Genomic DNA, 24,577 nt, shown 5'->3' with positions numbered 1-24,577 from the left:
CAGAACTCCATTTTTTTCTCTTCTCAGATTTCATCTTTAGAAAGGGGAAGACATCATCTTCCACCTTAGTATATTGCACATGCACCTCCTCACACCTGAGCTGCCGCTCCACAGTGTAAATCCATGACTGCTAGAGGAACAATCACAATCACTAGATTAAGTTTAGTATCATGTGGCTGAAGTCAAATGCTCATTTCATTAAGACCACGGCCCATTAATAATTCATTTAATTATGCCTAAAATTTCTTACATCCTCACTGATGTTTATGCCCCCACCTGCATCAGCAGACTGCTCACTATAGATATCCATTTACACTTATGATTGATCTATTAATAAGGCTTTCATACCAGTGGTGATTTACAACTCCAACAGCTGCAACTAAGGTAAAAAAAATCCATATTGTGTGAGATTGTATGTGCCAATTTTAATCAATTTTCCAGGCATTGTCTCTGTTTGTAGTTGCTATAAAATTAGGTCTATAGCTAAAAGTGTTATTAACAAATGGGAATTGGAATGTGTCAGAATATTTCTTGATTATTCTCCTGTTAAAAAAGAGGATATCAGTGATATAATGCATACTGATGACAAAACTCAGAAACACTGTGGGGTTTGACTACATTTGGAATTAGAGTTTACAGAGTGTTTGTTTATAGTATCTTTATGATACTGATTTCTATATTTATCTCATGTCTTTTATTGTGATTAAACTTTAGTTCTTAGATAGGTTACTAGTACCTATATATTTGCATAGATTGGCAGCAATGTATAGGACACAAGCAATGACCACATCAGTATCTTCAAATGAAATGTGAGTTTAAACCTATACAGATATGTGCACTACAACTGGGATGCTTATTGCTCCATAATTGTCCAAAATATGTGTGATATTGTCATTTGTTTAACATATAAACTTTGATATTGATGTTCGGTGCTGATTATTGTTTCTTAGCTAGCACATAAACCGCGGGTTCTTTAATGGGATTAGGAAAGGTAAATGTGCTCTCAAGCCAATGAAATGTGCTAAAATTATATTTTGAAAATGGAAAGAAGAATTTTGTCTAACCATGGCATTGCTTTAGCATAGGGGCCACACAATGGGGCTTTGCATTGGGAAGGTGATCTATGTCGACTCTGAATTCTGCACAGGTAATGAGTTCACAGGCCAAGCGAAGTAAGGCATGGCAGTTACTGACAAACATATTTACAAGGTCCAGCAGTGGGCTATTGAAGGATTTTGGCTACACTGTCCTGAGAGGATTCCAGCTAGAGGAAGCACAATGTGGCTAGGTAACCTATAGAAAGAGTAGAGAATGAAGAACTGGTTGTTATCAAGTGATGTCCAAGTTCAAGGCAATTCCAAATGTTCTGGAGGGAGAGTTCAGAGGAGAGGAGAGGAGAGAAGCGGCTGTCTACTCTTCCTCTCTCTGGTCCACTGCTGCCACTCCTCCCCCAGCTCAGAGAACAGCTCTGCCATAGCAGGCTGGCTTTTCCAGAAGCAGATACTATACTCCTATAAATACCTGAGAAAAATATCCTTGGTATTCCAGGAAGTCTTTTTGCCCAGACTGACTTAGCCACTAGGAAAACATCTTTAGATGCTCATGGAAATGCTTATAGCACTCCTGACTTCAGAAGGAAAAGGAAAACAACTCTATGAAAACTTGTATATACATAAATATACGCCTCTTTGTAGTAACACTTTGTTTCAAACATAAATATAATATTTTTAAAGATGGATGCTGCTCACTGTATGTAACTATAATGGGTACAATAGTTTTAAGGTAATTTTCACAACATCCTGTGTATCTCCACATACATATCAGTACATTACAATAATAGTGTTATTATTTCCCTGTGTTGGCTTAACGTAATTTTAGATAGCAATGTATATTCCTATTTGTATCAATATTATCTTGATAAGCTGGGGATTTGGCTCAATGGTGTAAGTGCCTGCTTGGCAAGTGCAAGATTGTGAGTTCGATCCATAGTATCAAAACAAACAAACAAAAATACAATACCATACTGATAATTTTTCTGTGTACATCAAATTACAACTTTTCAGTTTAAGAATTTTACTCTCACTAAAATATGGATATATGTATTCTCTAATGGGTTCTACTTCCATGTTTCCATAAGTAGGAGTACAAGAGATACCTACTTGTTGCAGACAGGATTTTAGTATATAAATATATGCTCTCTAATTAAAGTCAGTGAATTCAAACAAATAAAATGACTTCCTGAGTTCAAATTTGTTGATATTTTAAAGCATTTATATTGTGTATTATCACAGACCCTCTTCAGAAAGAAACTAAATATCTATATAATGTTTTAAATTACAATGTGTGCATGTGTGTGATTTACAAAACTGAATTAGAAATACATCATATTATCTAAAGTGTCATTCTATCAGAATGTTTCTGACTGATGAAAGGATCAGTTTTGGACATTTTAGGTTGTAGTTATTATTAAGAACTCATGTGGATTTCAAAAATCGTTTCAAACTTAAGATAATTGGTTTTCTTTGCTTTCAAGGTAAGATAATTTGTGATTATTAAGTAATCAATTGTATGTCATTTGCCAGTATGTGATTAATTAGAGTTAACACACAATTTCTACACAGATATTTTTGTTTAGAGGCTGAGAGAATTTACTATCATAGACCTTAAAATGGTTTATTAATTCATCACATTGTACTACGAAATGTTGAAACACAGAGCACTATACAATCATCCATGTTTCTTAGCCAATTACCATGTTTGTCTTCCATAGCAGTGATGCCTGGAGTTGTGTTGGTAAACAGCAGGCTACTATAACTATAGGTGGGTCATCTTTAAATTTTTCAGTTTTAAGGAAACAGCCACCACAAGCCTGCAATCTAAGTCATGTCTTATTGACTCCCAAAGATAGGTGAATCTTTTTTATGCTTTCTATTCTTTGTTAGCTCTCTGAACTAACTATGATTTACATTTTAAAATCTCAACTTTCATACAGTTTCTGTTCTAGCTTTCAACTAATTTGTATTGCCAGAAATTTTGAAGGCCATATTGACACAAAGTATATATGCACTTTTTTTTCCTGAGTTTGCATTTGTTTTATGTATCATAGCATTTTGCTAAAATTTCAAACTTCATCACGAAGCAGCATCCCATGGTGAGTTAACTGAAGCTGCGGAATTGTTGGATTCCGTGTGCAGTTTTACTTATTCACCATGACCTCCATGTCATGTTCAGGAAGGATTTTTTACCTACTTGTGCTTCTCCTGTTTTTTCCCTTGCCAAGTGTGAAATGTGCAAGCTTGATAGTTCTTTCTCTCTGTAGTTCTCTCTTTTTTTCTCCCTCCCCCCCCCCCCCTCTCTCTCTCTCTCTCTCTCTCTCTATCTCTCTCTGTCTCTCTTTCTGTCTCTGTCTCACTTTCTCTTTCACTCTCCTCTTAAAACAAACCTCTAACTTAACATATTTGATTTGCACAATTCACTTTTATTTTTCAAAATTGTTTACTCATTGGTACTCTAAAAATACAAAGGGTCATATTGATTATACAGACTTGGCACTTGTACATGAACTATCTCTGGGTTTTCCTCCATTTTTTATGCTCCCTTCAATTCTTCATATTCCCATTTAGAAAACATTTGGCTCAATTTTTCATTTTCCTCATTTTTTCTTTTCCCTTCCCTCATTTTCCCTCCCTACACCTAGTTCCCCTTCCCAATTGATCATATCCTATCTATTTCTTAATATTAACACACATTCTGGTCGTTATTTTCACATTTGGTTTGTCACACTGGAGAAAGAGTGCAGTATTTTTGCATGTTTTATATGTTTCACTTATAAATATGATCTCAATATTTGGATCTATTCACCTAGAAATGTCTTGTTTACCTTTCTGTATGGCTGAATAGTACTGTATTGTAAAAAGACCACTTTTTCTTTATCCATTCATCAGTTGATTGACATTTGGGTTGTTTCTAAGATCCAGATATTACAAACTGTGCTGCTATACACATGAATGTGCATATGTCATTGTGGTATAATATTTTTTATCCTTTCAGGCGGATACAAATAAGGGGAATATATGAGGTGAATGACACCTCTAGTTGTTGTTTTTGAGTAATCTCCATATTGATTTCCACAGTGGTTGCAACAATCTGCACTACCACCAACAGTGGAAAAGGATTCCTTTTCCTCCAAAATACTCATCAGCATATTTTTAAATTTAAAAAATAAACAAACAAAAAAGGATTATATGAAACAGTATTTCATGACAAAATAAATAAAAATTAATACTAGTTAATATATTCCATATTGTAATCTTGAAAGTATTTGTTCAGATTACAAGATTTGGGTAAGAAAAAATGATCAATCAGGCAAGGAAAACACAACTGTTCTTTTTGATGAACAGTGATGAATAGTATAGTTATCTATTTTGTACATATTTACATACATATAAGTATGTATATAAGTGTGTAAATCTTTTTCCTTCATTTTCTCCTGCCCCATATCCCATTGTTTACTTCTTTTAGAGCACTTTCAGAATCACGTGTATAAATGTAGTTACGTCACTCTAGTGAAAAAAGTGTAACTAAGATAAAAAATGTACAGTATACATTGTGAACATTAAAGGGAAAGACAGTCCACCAAGGGTTCTAATTGGTTTATTTCTTAATAATTGTCATTCTTTCTGGGATGAAATGGAATCACTAGATGGATTTAATTTGCTTCTTTCACTGAGCAATGATATTGAACATTGTTATATGTACTTATTATCATTTCTATTTCTTCATCTGAAAAGTTTGTATTCATTTCAGATGCCCATTTTTGGATTGGGTCTCTAAATTTCTAGGAGCCGTATCTTTTTTTAGTTCTTTGTGTGTACCATACATTAGTCTTTCCCATGATGCATAGCTGGCACAAGATTTTTCCCAGAATAGGCTATCTCTTCATTCTACTGATGATTCATTTTACCATTAAAAAGCATTTTAATAAAATGAGATTCCAATTGCTGATTCTTTGTGACAAGTTCCTGTGTTATCAGGGTTTTTGTTCATAAAGTCTTTGCTTGCACATATTCCAGAACACTACCTATTCTTTCATTCAGCAGAATTTATCATTTCTGTTTTAATAATTAGATATTTGATTCATTTTGACAATAGTTTAGCACAGTGATAGATATGACTCTAATTTTTTATCCTTGGAATGTGGAAAGCCAACATTCCCTGGATCATTTATTAAGAAGATTATCATTCTTCTGATGAAGGTTCAGTCTGAAACTTTTTTGATGGTGTAGCAGTTGAGTGCGCTGTTTCTCTCAGTTGCTATGGCAGAATCAAACGGTCCAAGGATGCTCCCAGTCCCATTTACAGTTCACTTTCCCATGTCCTTGCACAGCCTTCTCTGTCCACTTCCATGGGCAATCGTGCTCTCTCAGTGAAAGAGTACATGTTCAGTGCTTGGAATGTATTCTGTGGTAGAACACTTATCTTGTAGGTAAAAGATCCTGGCTTCTCTTTGGAATATGAGAATAAAAAAATGGCAAAAGTAATTCTTAAACACTCATTATCAAGATGTGACGCTGAAATGAGTTATTAAGCAAGCCTCAACATAAAAGATGATTCAAAATCATACAAGGAGATCCTACAGCTAAAATTAGATATCTAGTAAGAACTTCTGATTGGCCTTAGACCACAAGAAGTAGGCCATACGAAATTATGCTGTATAGAACAAGCACCACCATAAAGGTAATTTTTGACTTGGTACTATGCATTTATGTAAAATTAGAAAGAATGATAAAGCCAAACATAGTGATGCATGCCTGAAATCCCAACACTCACAAAGTCTGAGGCATGATAATTACAGATTTGAGAAGAGGAATCTCAGTGATTTAGTGAAACTCCTCCTCAATTAATATGACATACAATATCTTGGTCATCTAACTCATGTGACAGCCCTAGGCCAACCCCTGTACTTAAAAAGTGAGAAATTTAAAACCATTCAGTTTGTTGCTTCTTAGTGTCTTAAGCTTTTTCATTCAAGTCTCTCTTTTGTTCTTCTCATAAGCGTGTTTTCTTTTCTGATATTCCATCTCTGTTAGGGCTCTGAAATGAGTGTGAGCTTCCCGAATTTTGATGGTGGCAGATACGTTAACTTTCACAGGACAGAGGCTTAGGCATCTTAATTTCCAGGCTTCTGCTACAACAGAAGCTACTCCTGGATGCCATATTGTTCTGGCTGTTCCAAGTCTTTCCTTTGGATTCAGAGGCTTCTCCAAATCTTCTTTCTTCTACTTCTTCTCATCCTCCTGCTCCTTCTCCTCCTCCTTTTGCTCCTCCTCCTTCTTCTTTGTGGGTTTTTACACTTCATATGTATAACATTTAAAGAATTAATGATCTAATTTTAAAGTAATATGTGCATTAATTCTAACTGGTTATACAAGAGAATATTTACGAAACCCCTCATAAATATGATCTCTTTTTCATTCTTCCAATTCCATTGGAAACTGGGACCCATTCTTCTATGCAGAAAGAATTGAGTCAAGCCTCCATGATCTAATTTGTGTAGTTAGCTTTACATATTAAATGAAATAAAATACGTGAGCCAGCTCTTTCACAAGAACAGATTTAAATTGCAATGTTTCTCTTGATTTCAAATATTGCTTAAACTTAGCTTTCTGCACATAAATGTATTGTGAATTGCACGTTCAAAATAATGATCATTTATGCTAAAATTTCAGATGTTATGAGGATTAAGAGACTATATGCATTCTAGTTTATTAATGGTGGTCAAGTCAACATGCTGTCACATAAAAAAAGGATGAAACTTTTGTTGTTTTCAGTAGACTTTAGTCCCATTCATAAGACACCCTTTTGACTTACCTAACCATCTATTACTACTTACCTTCAAAAATCCAACCTTCTACACACACCATGTCCAGGTTTAGTGTTTTAATGTACAAATTTGAAGGTGGAGCACAAGCAATTCTGTACATAAGTGAGTACTGCACTGGGTTTGAGGACAATCAAGAGTCATGTCGTTTCCATAAGCATCTCTGTGCTTTCTATGCAGGCCTATACTAAAAAGTTATCAAAATGTTCTTGCTTTCATTTTTGCCATTGAAGAGATCAACAGGAATCCTCATCTTTTACCCAACATAACTCTGGGCTATGAATCTCATAACTCACTGCACAGTCATGGGAATATAGTGCAGAATATCCTCATTGTGCAGACAGGACAGGATAGGATCCCTAACTACATGTGTGGGAGAGAAAGCAAGTCTCTAGCATTACTAACAGGAACGTCCATGGCAACAGCTGCTCAATCTGGACCACTGCTGGAACTCTACAAGTTTCCTCAGGTGAGGGGTATGGATGAGAAGAATCTGGGTGTGTTTGTTGCCTGACTCAGGTTCCTTCCAAATGCAAAAAGGAAAGACTATTTTTACCTGTCAGTTTCAAAGAGTAAGGACATAGGAATTTATGTGGTATCCTAACTTTCTTCATCTATAGTAAGAAGAAGGGAAGTGAAAAGAAAGATATTTCCACAATGTCATAGTCTAATCAGTTATTCAAAGCTTAAAGCTCTGAGGAAGTGAGATCAGTTAAAAAATGGGCAGGAAAATATCTCCTTTTTTTATTACCATTTATACTCATGATTCTGGTTTGTTTAAATTCTGTTCACATCAGTTCCAATTTTCATTGTAGCTGACCTTCGGCTCTTTTGATCCTATCCTGAGTGAAAGTGACCAGTTCTCTTCTCTGTATCAAATGGCTTCAGAGGAGACAGCTCTGGCCCAAGGCATGGTGTCCTTAATGCTTCATTTCAGCTGGATTTGGGTGGGAGTGGCCATTACAGAAGGTCCAAAAGGACTTCGTTTCCTGGCAGATGTGACAAAAGAAATGGACAGGAACAGAGTCTGCATGGCATTTGTGAAAATGATCCCAGTTGATCCTGTATCATACATGACACATACCGAACAACATGAATTGCTGGTGGGAGAATCCTCTGCTGTAAATGTGGTTATCATTTACTATGATGCTGACAGTTTAAATGATATAAACTATAGCATAAGTCTCCATTTAGTGACATGGAGGGTCTGGGTAACAAACTCGCAATGGCATGCAGATTTGACTGGGAAAAAGTTCTTGCTTGACTCATTCCATGGGACAATCATTTTTTCCAATCACCATGAGGAAATTTCTGGTTTCAAACACTTTGTTCAGACAGTGAATCTCTCCATGTACCCAGAAGATATTTTCCTTTATCAATTTTGGTACTGGAATTTCAATTGCTTGATATCAGAGTCTGATTGTTCATTGAAGAACTGTACACCAAATGCCTCTTTGGCACAGTTGCCTGCAAATCGTTTTGACCCTGCTATGAGTGATGTGAGTTACAACATATACAACGCTGTGTACGCTGTGGCCCACGCCCTCCATGAGATGACTCTACAACAAGTTCAAATGCAGAATACAGGAAGTGGGGAAAGGAGGACATTCTCCCCCTGGCAGGTAATCTGTCTTCCACTGGATGGTGAGCATTGTTATCTAAGTCCTTTCTTAAGCACTCTAATTGTATTCCAAATATTTTAGAGCCCTTTTTCAAAACCAAGGGATTCTCCAGTAGTTTCACTGTATTTTTTCTCATTACTATGGGTTTCTGACACACAAAAGTTATAGTCATCTTTTAAACTGATTCATCCATGTTTTACGTCTTGAGCATTATCACTCCCCTTCACCTTCTGATCTTCCTTCTTTCATTCCCAGGTGTTTCTCCTATGTTCACAGAGTCTGCCTCACTTTTTATGACTAACTCTCTTTTGCTCTTTTTATTCCTTAGATTTTTGGTCTCTTATATTACATAAACCATTTAATATGTAACATTCTGTGTCTAATTTATTTAATCTAGGATTAGAGTTTTAAGATTTATCTGTTTAGTTACAAATAACTCAAATTTAGAATCTTTGTGGCTAAGTACTTTTATTGTGTGTATATAAATCATTTTTTCTTTTACATTGTGCCAGAATTGTGGTTTGATTCTATGAATTAGTTTTTATTAATTAATTTTATTGGTACATTTTAAATAAACATTGAATGCCTTCATCATAGGGAGCTTGTACCTCTACATAATATAGATCAGTTCTATTATTTCTCCTTCTACTCTCCATTTAACCCCTGACCTCTCCTTCTTTATGAAAGTTTCATTTCATTCTTTCCATATTTTCTCATTTTTTCTTTTCCCTTCATTTTTCCCACTATCTGCCTCTCCTGTTTCCTTGCTCATTTGTATACTTTCTATTTGACACTATGTATTATAAGTTAAAAATGCAGTATTTACACATATGTGCTCCATTTATTTCATTTGAGACTGTTGTCTCAAGATATATTAATTTACCTAGAAATCTCAAGCTTATCATTCTTTATGAGAGTATATTACTACAGTGTATAAAAACAAATGGTATTTGTTCATTCATCAGTTGATAGACATTTGGGTTGTTTCCAAGATTTAACTTTTAAAATTTTTTCACTATAAAAATTGATGTGCACATATCACTGTGATATGATGCCTTTAAATCTTTCAGGAAGATACCAAGAAGAAGAATAAGTTGGTCAAATGGAACTTCTAGTTCTAGTTTTTTGAGGAATCTCTCCACTGATTTCCTCTATGGTTGCACAAGTATACACTGTCACAAGTAGTGACTGTTTCCTTTCTCCACATTTCCTCACCAGCCATTTGTTATTCATTGATTTCTTGATAACTACTATTCTTTCTGGAATGAATTGCAACTTCAGTATTAATTCAATTTGCATTTTTTGAATAATCAACGATTGAATATTTACCATTTCTGCTTCTTCATATGAGAGTGTTTATTTATTTCAGATGCTCATTTTTTTGACTGGATCTTTAAATTTGAGAAATCTGATTTTTCTGAGTTTTTAAGAGTTTCTAGATAGTAGTCCTTTGTATGCAGAACACACGGCAAAATTTTTTTTCCTAAGCTGTGGTCTACCTCATCACTCTTTGGATAATTTTTCTTGTTCTGAAAAAGCTTTTTAATAATGTGAGATCCGAGTGGTATGTTCTTTGTTGTATTTCTTTGGAAGTCAACTTACTTCTTGTAAGATGCTCACCTAAACCAATATCTAGAAGTGTTCTACATAGTCTGCCTTCCAGTACATTTACTGATTCTCTTTAACATTTAGATTTTTGGTCCACTTCAATTTCACTGGATGGTAAAATATATGGCTGTAATAGGTGTTAGTCTTTGACATGTCCAAAGTCAGTTTTTCCAGCACAATTTATTAGTCTTTTTCTAGTGAATTTTTAGGCAATTTTGTTGAAAAATAAGTACTGGAGTTGGTTCTGTGACTTGTAATCTTTTCTAATCTTTTCCATTGATCCTCTGCTTTGTTTATTCCCATTGTCATGCTGTTTACACTATAGGAATTCTTTAGTATAATTTTACAACAGGGATTTTGATATGCCCCACTTTGAGTTTGTTGTACAGAATTCCCCTTGTTTTTATGCATTTTGTAGAAAATAAATAGCAGGACTGTTTTCTATAACTTTATAAGATAGGATATTGACGTTTAGAATGGGATTCCATTAAATCTGAATAACAATTTTGGCAGTATGATAGTTCTTATGCAAGAGCAAATCCTTGCATTTTCTAATATTCTCTTTGAACTCATTTTTTTAGGATAGTGCAGTTTTCACTGTAGAGCTCTTTTACTTCATTTGTTAGGCTGAGCCCCACTATTTCATTTTTTTGTAGTGCTTTGAAAGTTCTCTCTCACTGAGTTTGTTATTAGTGTGCAGTATGACTATTGATTTTTCTGTGTTGACTTTGTTCAGAGCTTCACTACTGAATTTGGTTTTAAATATAGAAGAATTTTTGTTAAACTTTTTTTTGCATCTTCTATATAGAATACTATCTAATGTGCAAATATTGGCAATTTAGCATCTTCCTTTACCATCCTTAATATTTTTATTTATTTCTCTTGTACATTTGATTTTGCTAAAGTTCCAAGATCTGTAATGCTAAGAGTAGTGAGAGTGTGCATTTTTCTTGAATTTAAAGTGAAATCTTCCAGTTTTTGGCCATTTAATATGACATTGACTGTTGGTTTTTCATACATAACTTTTATCAAGTTGAGATAAATGCAATATATTCCAGTCTTCTGTATTTTTAAAATATTTAACAGGTGCTGGATTTTGTGGAATGCATTTTTACCTCTATTGAGATGATCATGCATTTTTGTCCTTTTCTCTATTCATATGGTGTGTTATATTTGTTAATTTTCATATGTTGAACCAGTCCTGCAACCCTAGGATGAATACATCTTGGTGATGGTGTATAAACTTCTTATTCATTTGCTGTATTCTGTGCCAGTATTTTAAAGGTTTTATATGCATTTTCATTAGGGATATTGATTTGTAGTTTTGTTTTAATAAGTATTTCTGTGGTATTGTTATCAGGGTATTGCTCTCTTTCATGAATAAATTTTGGAGTTTTGTTTTCCTTTCTATTTCATTAGAGTTAAGTAGTAGCAGTATCAAGTCTTATTTAAATTTTTTGTAGTATTCAACAGTAAATTTGTTAGGACTTTGGCAATTTTTTGGTAGGTTTTTTATTATGTCTTCAATTTCATTGACTCATTGGTTTATTGCAAACTTATATATTTGCTTGTTTCCATTTTGGTAATTCATATGTATCTGGAAATCTGTTCATTTGTTTTGCACTTTCTATTTAGAAAACCCAAATTCTCAAAGTAGTTGCAGATGACCTTCTGGATTTTTATACAATCTGTCATGATTTCACCGATTTAATTAATACTTGGATGGATCTGAGTGATTTTTATCCTTTTAAAAAATATATTTGGCTAAGAATTTCTCTATTTACTTAATTTTTCAAAGAATGAATTCTTCGTTTCATTGATTCTTTGTAGTTTTCTTATCCCATAGCATTAATTGATGTTCTCATCTCCACAATTTCCTCCTTTATATAAATTTTGGAACTGGCTTACTTCTTTCTAGAAGCTTGAAGTATTCCTGATATGGGTATTGTATGTATATGTATTCCTGATATGGGTATTGTCCACTGTGCATGTTCTTTGTGTCCCATAAGTTCTAGTATATGCTACTGGATTATAATTTCATTACAGAAACTATTTAATTTCTTATTTAATTAATCCATGGCCCATTGGTTGCTTGGGAGAATGTTCTTTAATTTCCATGTGTTTATGACATTCTTGTGCTATCTATTGCATTGATTTTTAATTTTATCAAAATACATTCAGTTACCTTACATGGGGTAATTTCAATTCCTTTACAACTATTTACACATGATCCATGAATTGGTATGTGGTCCCATGTGTGACCAAGAAGAATGTGTACATGATGTTGTGGAAACATTCTGTGGACATCTACTAATTTCACTGTTTCAAAAGTTTGATTTATTTCTAATGTATCATTTTTAAAAATGTGTCTAGTTGTTATTTTTATCATCCAATTAGGGTATTGGATTCACCAATACAATTATAGCAGTGCTTATTTGATTTTTCATGTGTGTTAAAATTTGTTTAATATAGTTGGGTGCACTGGTTTTTGGTGCATATATATTTGTGATTGTAATATCTTCTTCTTGTGTTGTCCCCTTTCTAAGGATGCACTGAACTTCATCTCTTTTTCAGATTTATATTGGAGCTCAGTTCATGTGCAAATAGAATAGCTATCTCTGCTTTTTTCTGTGTTCCTGTCACTTGGAGCATTGTTTTCAGTGTATGAATTTCTTCTTTGGGTAAATATGTTTTCTTTATGCAGAATATTGCTGGATCTTGATTCTCCATCTATTCTGACAGTTGGTTTGTTTTGGTTGGTGAACAGAGACCACTAATATTTATAGCCATAACTCATATGTTTTGATTTATTTTTGTTATATGATTTTCTAGTTGTTGGCTCCCCTTGTCCCCCACTGTCTAATTGTTTACTTTGCCTGTTGAATTTATTTTTCTGGGGTTGACTGAGCATTAATCCTTGTTAGCTCGTCTTTCAACATCCTTGTAAACATTTTGGAGTGTTGGTATTCGTGAATTACTTCCACTGTTATTTTTCATGTAAGTATTATATTTTACCATCAACTTTGAAAGAACATTTTGTGGGGTTTATCCATATGGGTCAGACATTGTTTTCTTTTAGGGGTTGACATACTTTACTCCACATATCCATTGCAGGTTTGTGTTGAGTAGTCTTCTATGATCCTGATGGGCTTTTATTTAATGGTTTTCCTTATACATTTTGACACTATTGTTTTTTGCCACTTTTCTTAAATATTCACTAATATATGCCTTCCTTTAGTTATTTTTGATAATGGCTAATTGGAATTCTATTTGCCTCACTTATTGTCTTAGTCCCTTTTTACTTGTTGCTGAGGCAAAACACCTGATACCCAAAATGGAGGGAGGAAAGCTTTATTTATTACAGTTTTTGGAACTTTCAGTCCATACTCAATTGGCTCCAAGAAAATGGGGCATGGCAGGGCCACAGTCCATGACGGCCACAAACTGCAAGGCTGAAACTGACAAGAGAGGGAGAGACACACTTTCATCCTGCCATTACATCATATCCTGGCTCCACCCTTAGGCTGGTGTAGCACTCACACCACCAATCCAAGTGCTAGACAATGAGCCAATCACAAGTGCATAATTGCATGAGGCTTGGAGCCAGTGACATAAATCATGCAACTTATCTATACGTCATTTTTTCCTGCTCAAGAAAATTTCTGCTGTGACATCTGTGAACAGAATTTTTTGCATAATTTGTGATATCTTTTGCTTTTTTATTGACCCATATTGACTTTATGTTCTTCTTCTTAGCATCATCTAGCATTTGTTGTATTGACTTCTCATGGTCCCTCACTATTTTTAGTAAACCTTTTTTTCATGATCACTAACCTAGATCTGTTTTCTTTACCTAAGATTCTATCTTTGTATTAGTTCATTCTGCTATATACAATTTCAATGGAATTTTCAAACTCCTACATATGTATTTTAGTCTTTTTTATGGATTCCCTTTCTTTCTTATGTGTGGCATTTAAAGTTTCTATCATTTTTGTATGGTCCTATACTATTTATTAAATGTGTATATGCTTTAAAATCACTAAGTATGTCTTTCATTATGGTTATCAACTTTGAATTTATTTGAAAAATTGTTTATTATTTGATTTTTCCTAAAGCCTCATTCAATCACTTGATTATTTCTAGTTGCTGTTTAGGAGAAGCTAGGTGACTGGCTTGCAATTTGTTTCACATCATCACCCCTTTCAATTTGACTATACTGACCTGCATGCCTGCAGTTGCACCTTGTTTAAGTGTCTTCTCATTTTCTTTTTATATTTACTTTAAGTCCTGGGTAAATGCTTGTGAATTGCTCATGATGAGTAGTTTTATTGATGCTATTTAAAATCTTAGGAAATGAATACCTCTCATATGTGTCTTCCCGTGTAGCTGACTTTTGATTATTGCGACAATTCTAAGATTCTACCTCTCAATCTATTGGGGGGTGAGATGTTACTGCCTTGATGAGAAGTTCCTGCCTGCTTGGCCCAGCTCCTAGGTCTTTGTTACTGGCCCACAGTATTTTCTAGGACCCTTATTCATTCTCAGTCTTGGTACAACAGGAAAAACTACCGGTTAGGTAACTGCTGATTATGTCACTTCGGATAAAGTTGAACAGTCTACAATAACAACAGCATCAAATGGAGTCTACAAATTAACAAACTGAAGTAAAAAATAATTTACCTCCTTTAACCATTTGAACAGGATTTGTGGTTATATGCCAAAGTCTAAATGAAATCAGAAAAGTCTATCCAGTCAGTAAGCCTTCAATATAGCAATTTTACCATCAGGGAAGAAAATTTAGGAGGGGTTAGAGGGGATATTGAGAAATAGATGAGGAAGAGGTTAGAAGCAAGGTAAACAACACAGGAAGACCACACCAACTTTAAGAAACAGATGCAGAGACATACACCTGATGTTCATGCCACTAAGAGGCTGCATCCTGCAGGTAGCCAGCATGAACAGAGAGAGCCAACAGATCCACCTCCACCTTCTGGCCACTGCCACCAGAAGACTGCTTCCGGTGGGCAGTCAGTATGGGTATAGAGAGGCAGCAGATTCACATCTAACTGCTGGCCCTTGCCACCAGGAGGATGCTTCCTGCAGGCAGCCAGCACAGACAGAGAAAGCCCTAGATCAACACCTGCCTGCTGGCTGCTGACAATAAATAGGATGCTTCCTGTTGATAACCAGTGGTAATAGAGACATGCTGCCAGGTAAACCACAGCACGGTAATTGCTTTCTATATTGTTCATTTAGGTTTTTACCATTTTCCTCTGCTCCTTTTTACATATGGAAAAGATATGCTGAGCAAGTCTTTCATTATGTTTTTCATTTCTTCTTTTACTTGAGATACTCTTTCTGTTTACTTTTACTGTCACATGAACTTGTTTATTTAGTTCATTTATTATCCTCTCATAAGTTTCAGGTGTGTCATTTCCATTTTTTCCATGAGTGTATCTCCAGACTTAGTCTGTATTGGCTAGAGATCTAATATTACCTTTTGTACCTTCATCTTGACATTCTCCTGGGTTCCTCCCAACAAGTTGGTTGTGGTGTCTTGGGCACTTTTCACAGGACTATGTAGTGTAGGTGAATGGCACAGGCACTTGTATTCCTCTGAACTCCTTTACAAGAAGGTAGCAAGACATGCAGCAGATTTCTGCAAGTCTGTGCAGCTTCACTGGCCCTTCCTCAATAGCCAGGGGTGCTTGATGTCGAGGCTGCTTCTCTCAGCCTGTGTGTCCACACTGGGGCTCCTGCAAAGATACCAGGCACAAAAGGGTGTGTTTGTCTGAATCTTCTGGTGTGTGATGGCTTACCAAAGAAAGCAAGGGCCTCCTATGGTTGCTTGTGGGTGGGATGCATGTGGTTTACCTGGCGGCTCACCATTCTGACATTTTCCCAGATATTTTAGAAATTTTCAACTTCCTCCATTGTTAATTCAGTGAGCCATTGATTACGAGTAGTAATCTCCAGTTGCTTGAGTGATTTTCAATAAATTCTTAGCCAATGATGTCTAGTTTCAGTGCTGAATGTTTTGATAACATACATAGGTTTTTTTTCAATTATTTCATATTTCTCAATTATTCTTTATAGCCTAAGATGTGATTTATGTCAGAAAAATGTATTTGTCCTGCTGCAAAAAGTATGGGTTCTGTTGTTGCATTAAACACTCTGTGGGTACCTGTCAAGTCCATTTTCTTCAATTGCTGAATTCAACTCATTTTATTGTTGGAATTTTTGATGCCCAGTAGAATTTGTTTCACAAAGTAAAGTATCCAAGTGTTTGGTGTATATACTTCTACAGATGTTTTCTCCTCCTTTTTACGTGTTCCTTTTACCAGTAATAATTGAACTTAGTATCTTCTGAGCAATTTTTATGTCAACTTAGTCTCAGTTTAGGAGAGCTATACCTTGTACTTGTAGGCTTCTATTACATTTTTTTTCAGTTTTGTCTACACTCATTTCTTGTTTGTTTTTTAGGGGGAGATTATTTTGTGGATAAGATATATCCCTTCTATATAAGTAATAGATAATGATTATTTTTATGTCTAATATACCAGCCTCTGTTTTTTGACTAGGGATTGAAGAATATTTCCCTTAAGAGATATGAATGCATGACTTTTACTAAATTTTCTCATTCTATTATTTTTCCAATGCTGATTCCTTTTAGCTTTCCTTTTTTAAAACTACTCTGTCATTTGATGCATTATATCCTTCATGACTCTTGCTGATGCTTGCTTATCACTGACTAGGATTCTTGTATTTTCTACAATATTAGTTTTCTGTTCCTAAATTTTTAGAATCTCTATCTCATGTAAAATATTTGTTTCTCCATCGATTTTTAAAGATGGCATTGGAAGATCTACTAATCTTCCCTGGAAAGTGTTTTCTTTAATGCTTGAACTAATTCACACCAAACTCATTTGGACTTTAAGGTTATTATTGAGAAAATGTATTATTATTCTTATTAGCTAACCTTTATGTTATTTGATGTTTTACATTACAGCTTTCCTATATACTACTTTGATGAATTTCTGTGAATTTTATGATATAGCATTAGGAATTTGCTTTGTGATCTTGAATAAATTGGAGTTCTACATGTGTCTATAACTTCAGCTGTTTGCTCACATTTAAAAACTTTTTTTGCTATGAATTTGTTGAACAGAGGGGAATAAAAACCAAAACATACTCACACTTCAATAAACTTTAGAGTCTTCTAGGCCTCAATTTCTGCAGTCACAATTCCCCTACATTCAAAAATGAGGAAATTTTTGTTTGTTAAATCTGTTGGTGGCTGAGTTTCTGTCCTCTGTTGAAGGGTCCAGGAACTTCAATGTATTTTTGGGTCTTGCGTGTTCATACAATTTGCTCTCTTTTCTGCCACTGTGTGAAGAGCCTGAGGTTCTGAATTGTCTTGGGAGCCTACTTCTCACATTCTCTCCACTAAATGCTTTCTTGGCTCTGCTTATGCTTCTGTGAACATGGCTGACTAGCTAAAGCCTTTTGCTTCTGTTCTATGAATGGATATCTCCAAGGGTGTCAACAGGGGTAGAATGTTGCTGGTCAAATCCCAGTCTTCCACAAGTTTCTACAAATGACTCCTCAATCTATATTGTATTATGACTTTGAAAATTCCTGCATTTGATTATATTTGTTCTTTCTGTTCTGTTCTGTTCTGTTCTGTTCTGTTCTGTTCTGTTCTGGGTAAACACACTGCACAATATTTTGTGGTTTTGCTGCTCTTCTCTGGCTATCCACTGGAGCCAAACTCTGCCTGAATTTCACAAAGAATCACTATCATTTCTCAGATTCAGTGGTTTCCAGGGATTGAAAAACATAGCATCTCTTTTGTTGGGATTTCCATTACAAGAAGCATCTTGTACTGTAATAGAATAGCAGAAACACACAGGATTTTGTACTGGTGCAAAGTGTGCAGGTATATGGGTGTACAATTAGAGGTGTTTGCCTCCTTTTGTATAACAATATGCACAGCTGATCCGAATCTCTTATATCACTGACATAGGTCTCTCTTGCAGTCTATTTTAGGGCCATTAAATGTGTCTACACATTTGTTTCAGGGCTGACTGTTCTCAACCTGGCAACTGTTTTCTGACTCTTGATTTCTTTGCATCTTGTTCTGCAAATATCCATCTGCTTGACTATTTCTCCTGGGGAAGATGGAGATCAAAAACATGAGCCATGAAAGACAGCTGCCTAGAAATGCAGTAACCACAGTGGACCAGTTGTCAACATGGATCTCATCATCTTCCCTTTTGGATTGGTGGCTCTCTTTGTAGTCTGATTTTATCAGGTTATGGCAGTGCCAGCTCACCCTCACTGAGGGATGGCCCCTGATGCTGGAAAAAGGGAGGGGATTCCTCTTTCATGTTGTCTTTCCATAGTTGAGCCTCTGTCAGCCCACAACACATTTCCACATACCAGTGCGTCCACATGTGACTTGTTAGTTTTTCTAGCCAGTTGTGATGGAATTATACCCAGTTTGATTTTTGATGTCATATTTAAACACATTTCCACATACCAGTGACTTGTTAGTTTTTCTAGCCAGTTGTAATGGAATTATACCCAGTTTGATTTTTGATGTCATATTTAAATATTGGCATCAAAGAAAGGAACCACTGGCAAAGACTACATAAAAATAGCCCAAGTTCCTGGTTTTATAAGGAAAAAGTAAGTCTTCCCCTTGAAGATTTTATAGAAAATAGAGGGAAAATATTTATACATCTAACTGGTCTAAGCTCTGTAGTGCATGCATTCAAAACATTTCCAAGTTTAAGTGTTAAACTGTATTTGCTCCTGAAACTCTTATTTAAAGACAGGAAACTTGGGAACCATTGGAAAAATATAAGTTTGAAAGAATTTTACTTCACAGTTATTATTGAGAAATGTATTATTATTCTTATTAGCTTATGTTTGTGTTATTTGATGCTTTACATTATAGCTTTTACTATATACTACTTCACTGAATTGGAATTTATGTAACATTAATGTCCAGTGTCTGTTTAGATGATTTTGGATGCAATATTTTCTCTTGAAAATGACTGACAGTTTAGAAACCTTGTGACACTTCAGTGCACCATAGGTTTTATTTGTTCTACTTCATTGGCTTTCTGTACCAGACTTCCAACAGGAAATCAGGAGGAAAGACACTGATAAACTTTACCACTGGGTATCCCAGTTTCCTCTGTGATATCCACTTTATTGTTTTATGATGTGTCTCTTTCAGCTGCACCCCTTTCTGAGGAGCATCCAATTTACCAATCCTGCTGGGCACCATGTGAGTTTGGATAAGAAGATAAAATTGGATGTAAAGTATGACATTCTCAACTTTTGGAATTTTCCAGAAGGCCTCAGATTGAAGGTGAAAGTAGGAGAATTTTCCCCTTATGCTATACATGGGCAACAATTGTCTCTATTTCAGGAGATGATACAATGGGCTACAGGACATACAGAGGTATGTGAAAATCAATCACAATGCATTTCAGTAAATATAAACATAAATGTAAACACCTAAAAGCTAACTACGTAATGCCTTTGTACTCATCATAAAATGGTCAAAAATGAACACTTATATCCCTTTTAATGGAGAGAATGCTCTTATTTAACTACTACTCTGATGAATGCGAAAGGAAACCATTCATATTATCATATATATTTGATATTAAATATATGTTAAGTTAGAAGTTATTCACAATCTATTTATGAAAGATTAAAAGAAAGGCTAAAATGTTACCAAATTGTATCTGACTTCCCCAGACACCCCACTCAGTATGCAGTGATAGTTGCAATCCTGGATTTCGGAAAAGTCCTCAGGAGGGAAAGGCTGCCTGCTGCTTTGATTGTACACCTTGTCCAGAGAATGAGATAACCAATGACACAGGTATGAGTGTGACCTATGGGCAGCTCTCCTTTACATCTACTCATTCACACAAAGATGAATAAAACTTTTGAAGATGGGAAAAACTAATTCCTTTGTTATTTTAGTTAGTGATTTATTTTCTGTCCCTAATACCATTGCCCCATGCACAATAAATCTTGTCTCCTTTGATATTTTTGTTGCCTTTCTCTGTTCTTAGCTTTTGTTCTCCTCAGTATGTACCCAGGGATGTGTGCCAAATGAGCTACATGTCTAGCAATCCTTATTTTTCTCTCTTGAGATTCCATCACCTTAAGTTGTTCAAGCTAGCCTCAAATTTATGACTCTCCTGCTATATCTTTTTAAACGGAACATTACAAGCATGCAACTCTGCACTTGGTTTCTTTGATTTCTTTTATATTCTTAAAGAAACCTCTTTACTCCACCCTACATTTTCTAATTTCCTTTACCGTCATGAAATGTAACCAAGGATGATTAGCCTCCAACACACTAATACGTTTTAAAAATACAATTAAGAGGGCTGGGGATTTAGCTCAGCGGCATAAGCGCCGGCCTTGCAAGCAGGCAGTCCTGAGTTCAATCCCCGGTCCCGATAAAAAACCAAAAGAAAAAAAAAAAAAAAAAAAAAAAAAAAAAAAAAAAAAACAATGCAATTAGGTGATGTACAAGAAAAGGATCAGGCATCTTCTTAGTTACTACCTAGATTTGTCTGACACAGAACTTGTGCACTGAGAGGTTGTCTTTGGCTTAAAAAGTAGATCTGACTTCGTAGTGCAGGTGCTCATGCTTGATATGAGATCAGCCATTAGCTCTTTTTCTCTGCACTCCTTGATTTCCTACAGGAATATTCATAAAGTCATGTAATATGTAATTTTGCTCGAAAACTAAATCAATCACATGGACATTGATTTGGAGAATTCATAAAGACGTCACAGCTTGATGGAGAATGCTATAGCTCCTTCACAGTACCATCTGAACTGTATCAGAAGACTGAGATTGGGTTAAATCTCTATTATACTTAACAAAGTTAGCAAAACAAGGCATTCCTACGTTGTGTAATACTTCACATTTTGAAAATGAGATTCAATGTTTTTTAAAAATACACAGAGACTCTGACAATGAGATTTGAAAACTAGTACAAAATCAGTAACGGCAACTATTATGAAATATTTCTAAATATGATAATTGCAATATGGAAAATATCTGAATTTATGATAATAAACAATGACATAGAAGAAGCACCTTTCTGTGGAATATTTTCTTCTTTTTTTGAGGTTGATATTTGTTTGGATTTCATACCATATTTAGCATATTTATAAAAACTTATTTTGCAGTGTACTGATAATGGCTATATAGCACACAATGTAGTTAAGTTAGATATATGTTCTTATCCTGATTGGACATGTAAGTGTTCTGTGTTCACAGAGAACATGGTACTTACAACATTAATTGCTTCTTCTTTTGCATTGACAAATTTACTCCTCAGCAAAATGCACTTGATAGAGGAGATTAAAATGAAGGGCATAAAATGTTGATAATTAACTATATTACTTATCAAATCTTGCTTACTGAAGTTAAAAACTATATTTAAAGACACCTCTGTATTTTGTACTTGTTTTTATTGTGTATATTTCAATTCAAAAAGGCATAAACTTTTATTTTGAAAATATTACTGACTATAAAAAGAAGATGATATTGAAGACATAGAAAATATAAGCTAGGAAGTAACAAAACTCAATTTGCAAGAAAATAATTATTTTCAAATGACTTGTGATTAAAAATGATAACTTTTACTTTTTAAATTTTATTTTAGAGACAATCAAACTAAAAGAGAATGAAGCTAAGCAGACCAAGATAATGTAAATGATACAAAATTTCAAAGCAAGGCAATAGAAAACCAACAACAGTTAACAAATGCCTCTTGTTGTCCTCAAAATAGCTGTCCATTAACTCAGACATAGTACAATCCATCAAATAGAAACACAGTAGCATCAGTAAAAGCAGAAAAATGAATGCAATATAGGACTTCAAAGAAAAAAATAATAAATCCAAAATGGCCACCATAATATATCTAGCTATTGGGGCTGGGGATTTAGCTCAGCGGCATAAGCACCTGCCTTGCAAGTGTGTGGTCAAGAGTTCTATCCCTGGTACTGATTAAAAAAAAATGATACATCTAGCTATCCTTGAAATAGCTGCACATGCCATGAGGTATAACAAAATCAAGCAAGATAAAACAGAATAAAACTCAACCAAATGAAACAGTGAGAATGACACAGGGTTTTGAGACAAAATAATAGAGAATTAACAATGGCCACCACCTACAGAAGCAGATCCCCTATATGTGCCACATTGTATATGGTATCCTCTGTATAGATGATCAGGTTATCAGCTTCTGACCAGCAAAATCAGTGAGACATTAGACACGACAAGCATTAAGTTGTATTTTATCACATTAGCTATCATCACAGCCTATGTTTCTCCAGATCAGCTTGACACTTAGAGAGAAAGGGAGAATATTAGTTTTCATGTCTCCCTGCCTGTTCTCTGCAAGGGACTGACATCTATCTGGCTAGCCCACAGTCAGCCTATGGATGGCACCAACTTACAGGGAGGTCTTAGTTTCTTGTTGACTTCTCACTCTACTCCCCCACAATAAAGCTACAAATTTCTTTACAAAGGAAGGCTTATTCTACCAGAAAGTAAATATTAGTGCTCATAACTTTTTTTTCTGGAACACAGGTAATGATCTAGATTTTTCAGTTAGTCAATGACTGCATAAATGCCCAAGCCATCATTTAAAGAGGTTATGTTTAGATGAAGTTCTTTTAAAGTATTTTGTGAAAACAAAAATACATTATTTTGAACATGACAAATAATTGAGTGAATACCATAAACATACTTTCATTACACCATAATGAAGATAGGTAATATTACTTAAAAATGATTCCCCATGAAACTTTGTTTTACTTCTGCCTTTAAATATTTATAATTGGCTTAACAAATCCAGTGAACTACTTCACATGAGGGCAACAAACAACAAAGGAATACTTAACATGGATTTGATAATTTGCATTTCTACTAGATATGAAGAACTGCATGAAGTGTCCAGATCATCAGTATGCCAGCATTCAGAGAAATCAGTGCCTTCCAAAAGCTGTCACTTTTCTGGCTTATGAAGACTCCATGGGTATGACCCTGACTGGCACAGCCTTGAGTCTCACTAGTCTCACAGCAGCTGTTCTTGTACTCTTTGTGAAGCACCAAGATACTCCCATTGTCAAGGCCAACAACCCGGCTCTCAGCTACACCCTGCTCATCTCCCTCATGTTCTGTTTCCTTTGTTCCTTGCTCTTCATTGGCTGTCCCAACACAATCAGCTGCATCCTGCAGCAGACCACGTTTGGAGTTGTGTTTACTGTGTCTGTTTCCACTGTCTTGGCCAAAACCGTTACTGTGATGCTGGCATTTAAGTTCACTGTTCCAGGTAGCAGGATGAGGCAGTTGCTCGTGTCAGGAGCACCGAACTACATCATCCCCACCTGCACGCTTATTCAACTCACTATCTGTGGAGTCTGGATGGGGACAAGTCCTCCTTTCGTTGACACAAATGCACACTCTGAACATGGCCACATCATCATCGTGTGTAATAAAGGCTCCCTCACTGCCTTCTATTTTATCCTGGGATACCTGGGGTCCCTGTCCCTAATCAGCTTCATAGTGGCTTTCATGGCCAGGAACCTGCCTGACGCCTTCAATGAAGCCAAGTTCCTGACGTTCAGCATGCTGGTGTTCTGCAGTGTGTGGGTCACCTTCCTCCCCGTGTACCACAGCAGCAAGGGGAAGGTGATGGTAACTATGGAGGTCTTCTGCATCTTGGCTTCCAGTTCAGGGCTTCTAGGCTGTATATTTTTCCCAAAATGCTACATTATTTTGTTAAAACCAGAGAGAAATTCCCTGCATGAGTTTAGAAATCAAAGATATTCTGGGAGAAAGAATCCATTTTAAACTATAAACATGTATTTTTCTCTTTGAATAGTGGCAGTTTCTGAAGAAATTACCCATTTTACAGTCAGATATCATAATGTGGTATTTATTTTAATGACAAGAGATTCTTATTTTTTCTGTTAACCTGTGTCACTTCTATTTGTCATAATCACATTTTGAATTTTAATTTTATTCTGAATTACTTATTTCATTAAATCACCACTCTATATTGTTATTTGTGCCCAAGTTTTATATTATTAAATTTTTCCTTACCATTCTCTTCAACTTCTCAATTATTTTGGTAACTTTTAACACAATTTAATCTATCCATAAATAATGCTGGAGCTTCTAAGGAATTTAAATACTTGGTTTTTTTTCTATTTAGAATGTTTGATGGATTTTATATGCTTGTTATATAATCTTTGAATACCTGACTGAAATTTTGTGTTTCACATTTGGTTTTTGCTATAGTCCTGAAGCTACTTTTGCACATTTTCTCCACTATATGGATTCTAGAATTGCTGTAGCAAGTACTCTGAATTTAGGCAGTCTATTATCAAAATCACACATTAATTTTGGGAT

At 35.2% G+C, this 24,577-nt stretch overlaps 1 protein-coding gene across 1 annotated transcript; it reads left to right on the top strand.

Annotated features, from left to right (window-relative positions):
* The first annotated feature begins 1,095 nt into the window (after nt 1-1,095).
* Nucleotides 1,096-24,016, top strand: LOC100721959 (vomeronasal type-2 receptor 116-like). The gene is made up of 6 exons (XM_003463713.3): nt 1,096-1,172; nt 7,061-7,349; nt 7,696-8,502; nt 19,358-19,585; nt 19,888-20,011; nt 23,094-24,016. The coding sequence occupies exons 1-6, from the start codon at nt 1,096-1,098 to the stop codon at nt 24,014-24,016; spliced, it is 2,448 nt and encodes an 815-aa protein (XP_003463761.3).
* Nucleotides 24,017-24,577: the final 561 nt, after the last annotated feature.

This window comes from Cavia porcellus, unplaced genomic scaffold, assembly GCF_034190915.1.
Source record: "Cavia porcellus strain 051 isolate PalLab524CR breed Dunkin Hartley unplaced genomic scaffold, mCavPor4.1 scaffold_19, whole genome shotgun sequence".
In the NCBI taxonomy this organism is placed as follows: Eukaryota; Metazoa; Chordata; class Mammalia; order Rodentia; family Caviidae; genus Cavia; species Cavia porcellus.
This window is presented reverse-complemented; position numbering and strand designations above follow the sequence as displayed.

Coding starts and splice junctions, on each gene's coding strand:
- LOC100721959 (XM_003463713.3), top strand. CDS start 1,096: ATGGGGCTTTGCATTGGGAAGGTGATCTATGTCGACTCTGAATTCTGC. Junction 8,503..19,357: donor GGACATTCTCCCCCTGGCAG/GTAATCTGTCTT, acceptor TGTCTCTTTCAG/CTGCACCCCTTTCTGAGGAG. Junction 19,586..19,887: donor GGGCTACAGGACATACAGAG/GTATGTGAAAAT, acceptor TGACTTCCCCAG/ACACCCCACTCAGTATGCAG.